The 2,972-nt window shown below is 46.9% G+C and overlaps 1 protein-coding gene across 1 annotated transcript in view; it reads right to left on the reverse strand.

The window, feature by feature from the left end:
- LOC125948264 (protein unc-13 homolog 4B-like) overlaps nt 1–1,268 on the reverse strand; it is an 11,202-nt gene extending 9,934 nt beyond the window's left edge. Inside the window, exon 1 of the mRNA XM_049674166.1 lies at nt 159–1,268. Within this exon, the coding sequence (XP_049530123.1) occupies nt 159–268 (110 nt within the window). The 5' untranslated portion in view covers nt 269–1,268. The remainder of the gene's footprint in view (nt 1–158) is intronic.
- Nucleotides 1,269–2,972: the final 1,704 nt, after the last annotated feature.

Genomic DNA, 2,972 nt, shown 5'->3' on the forward strand with positions numbered 1-2,972 from the left:
GATCAAAGATCAAAAGATTACACGACGACAGTCGCGTCGTCGAGACGCGTACGATCGCATCTTAACGATTGAGTGTCTTTCTCCCGATTGTTCCCAAGCTGAGCGTGTTATGATCGTTCGAAGAAGACAATAATGTGCCGGTCTCCCCGGGATCTTACCCATTCGTTTCGACGCGTGGCCGGGCTTCGGCAGTCGGCACTGTTGGGGCCACCGGCTTCACCGTCGTCGGTCGCTGGTTTCCTTCCTTCGCCGTTGCCATTTCGCCCATCTTTGTATTTGGGGATCTTGCGGAGGCGACGTTAGGTGTCGGTGCCGTAATGGTGTTCGCGGTACTGGTTGCTGCACTCCGATCCGCGTTGCCGGTGCCTTTTTGCGGGCGGCTGACAGATTCGCCTTTTGCCTTTCCGATGTTCTCGGACCACTTGCTGCACCCTTGCTCTTGCCGTATGTACCGATGAAAGTGAGTGTTGGTGAGGTGGATCCTATTTTTACGAAATCACACACCACCTACCGTCACCAGGTCGTCGTATCCTCCCCCCGCGTCGAATCACGTAATCAACAAACGCGAATTGCGCTGACCCCGCCACACCGTGCACTAACGAGAATAATGCGCCTTTCACTTGCGTACCAGCGCTAGCGCAAATGGTTCTTATCACTCGCCACTTTGGATAACACTGCTTGGACTGCTCGGAAGGCACGTTTTGCAGGGGAACCGAGGAATCACCGAAAGAACGAGATAAAATCACCACGCGAGAGACACAAGTGGCGCACGCACACAAACCCTGGGCACTGCGTTATGCTGCGTTCCGAAATCCTATGCTGCGGACGACCTTCAAGCCGGTGGAAGGTTCCGGCATGAAAACAGATTCCCGAATTCTCTTTTCGAAAGGTATTCGTCGTCGTCGTCGTCGTTGTCGTCTTCGTCGTCGCCGTCTTCACCTTCGCTTTGGTCGTCGTCTTCACGCTGCGTGATTGTCGGATGATGTACGGGACGAGCACAAATACCGCGCAGGGTTTGGGGTCAGGTTGTGTTTTTCAGCTTCTCTTTGCACTTTGTTTTGGCCCAGGGGCCGGGGGTGGCTTCTTTTCCTTGGTTGGCTGCTTCGCGGCTACGGTTCCGTTCTGGGCACGCGGGTCTGGGAAACCTGGGCGAAGGGTTGGGTTTGCCACGGTGAATGCACAACGTACGATCACTCGCGCTCAATGGGTCGCTGCCGTTTTGATCCGATCGCACTGTCAGCACACACTCGCGATCCGCGATTGAGATATAGGCCCCTATTGCGATTGTCTTGTCTCGTTTCCAAGACAAACGTCAGTCTGGTGTCGGTATTGCGAGTGTCTTGCTTGACACCGATTTCTGTCTTGGAAACGAGACTCAGCTGTCTTGTACTCAAAGCTACCAGACTGGGAGTCTGCCAAACAAGACTGCGATTTAAGATTACCGTAACAGTTTTTTATTTAGCAGACTGGCGGTTGATTTGGAATTTTTGGTTGAATTTAATGGAATTAATCAATAACCTATTACCAGTAATCGATTATGTTCAATTGTACGAAATGGCACATTTTCTGAGAACCATGTAATGGGCTTAAACCTCAGCATTTGCTTTCGTGACGATCGAGTTTCTGAATAAAAATGCATCAGAGATTGAGAATAATTGAACAAATATTGTACGATTGAAAACATTTTTTTGATGAATTAAAACACGTTAACGGTAAGGAAATTCAAACTGCGCACGATTGTTTACAAACAAAGCTGCGATTTTGATGGCTTTTGACAGCCAAATGAACACTTGTTCATTCAAGTGTTCATGCGACACTCGCAATACCGATTTTAGACAACCAAGACTCGGCGGTTTTTGCCAGACAAGACTGGTCGAGTCTTGTCTCGGAAACGAGACAAGACAATCGCAATAGGGGCCATAGACCGACAAAAACCGCGGACGAGAGGGTCCGATTCCGCGCAGCCATCCGGGTTGGAAGCTCAAACGAATCTGAGGCGAACGGCGAAACCGCGCGATCCGTAAGTGCTGGGTGACCGGTGCTGGGTAGCGACTTCTCAGCGCGAGTTTGCTCCCCGCTACCCCTTTTTAGTGGAGCGAAGTGATCTTGCGTGTTTGCGTGGATCTCTCGCTGTCGTGTTGCTCTAACAAGACGCATGGTTTGCTTCGTTCCGTATGCTTGGACACTCGCACTACGCGGTTCTCTTTCGTTCTCTTACTTCGTCATTTTGATTGGGGATTCCCCTGAATGCGCCGCCGGAGGGTTGTGAGTTGCATGCTGCTGCACGCTGGCATGTTGATCCTGGCGCTTTACTACACTCGTCCCCCCATTAAGGTCTTTAATTATGTAAGCGTATTGCAAAGACACTCATGTTCTACGAGGTAACTATTGTTTAACAGTTGGATAAAATAGTTGATCTTTGAGCGGTTTTTAATGGAAGTTTTTTGTAGCTTGAGTAGCGGATTATCAGTTAGGAAGTGTTGTGAAGGGAGTTAGTGCTAATCAGCAATCATAATGTTTTGTATTGTCTATGTGTTATATTGCGTATTATTTGTTTGTTTTTTATTTCGAATATTATCAATAGTATTCTACAGTATGACCGTTAATTTTTACGTGGTTTTGCATAAATATGTACTCGATCATTTATACGCGACAGCATCAACATAGCCTGATTGGGTTGCGTCACGTTTTTTGTTTTGTTTAGTTTAGTTAGTTTAGTTTTTTTTAATATAGGCCTACAAGCATAATGCTCAAGTAAAAATAAAAAAAAGATTCGAGCTGTTTCTAACTGAAAAAAATATTACTTGCGCATTTCGAGCGATTGTTTTTCTGATTTTAGCCAAATAATTATCTGACAAAGTCTATTAGATATGAATAAAGGGTTTCTGTCTACGAGAAAGTATGATAGGAAAAACCAAAACGGAATTAAATGATAACAGAAGAAGCACACATTACCAGAACATCTTCGACTT

Source organism: Anopheles darlingi, chromosome 2, assembly GCF_943734745.1.
Source record: "Anopheles darlingi chromosome 2, idAnoDarlMG_H_01, whole genome shotgun sequence".
Lineage (NCBI taxonomy): Eukaryota > Metazoa > Arthropoda > Insecta > Diptera > Culicidae > Anopheles > Anopheles darlingi.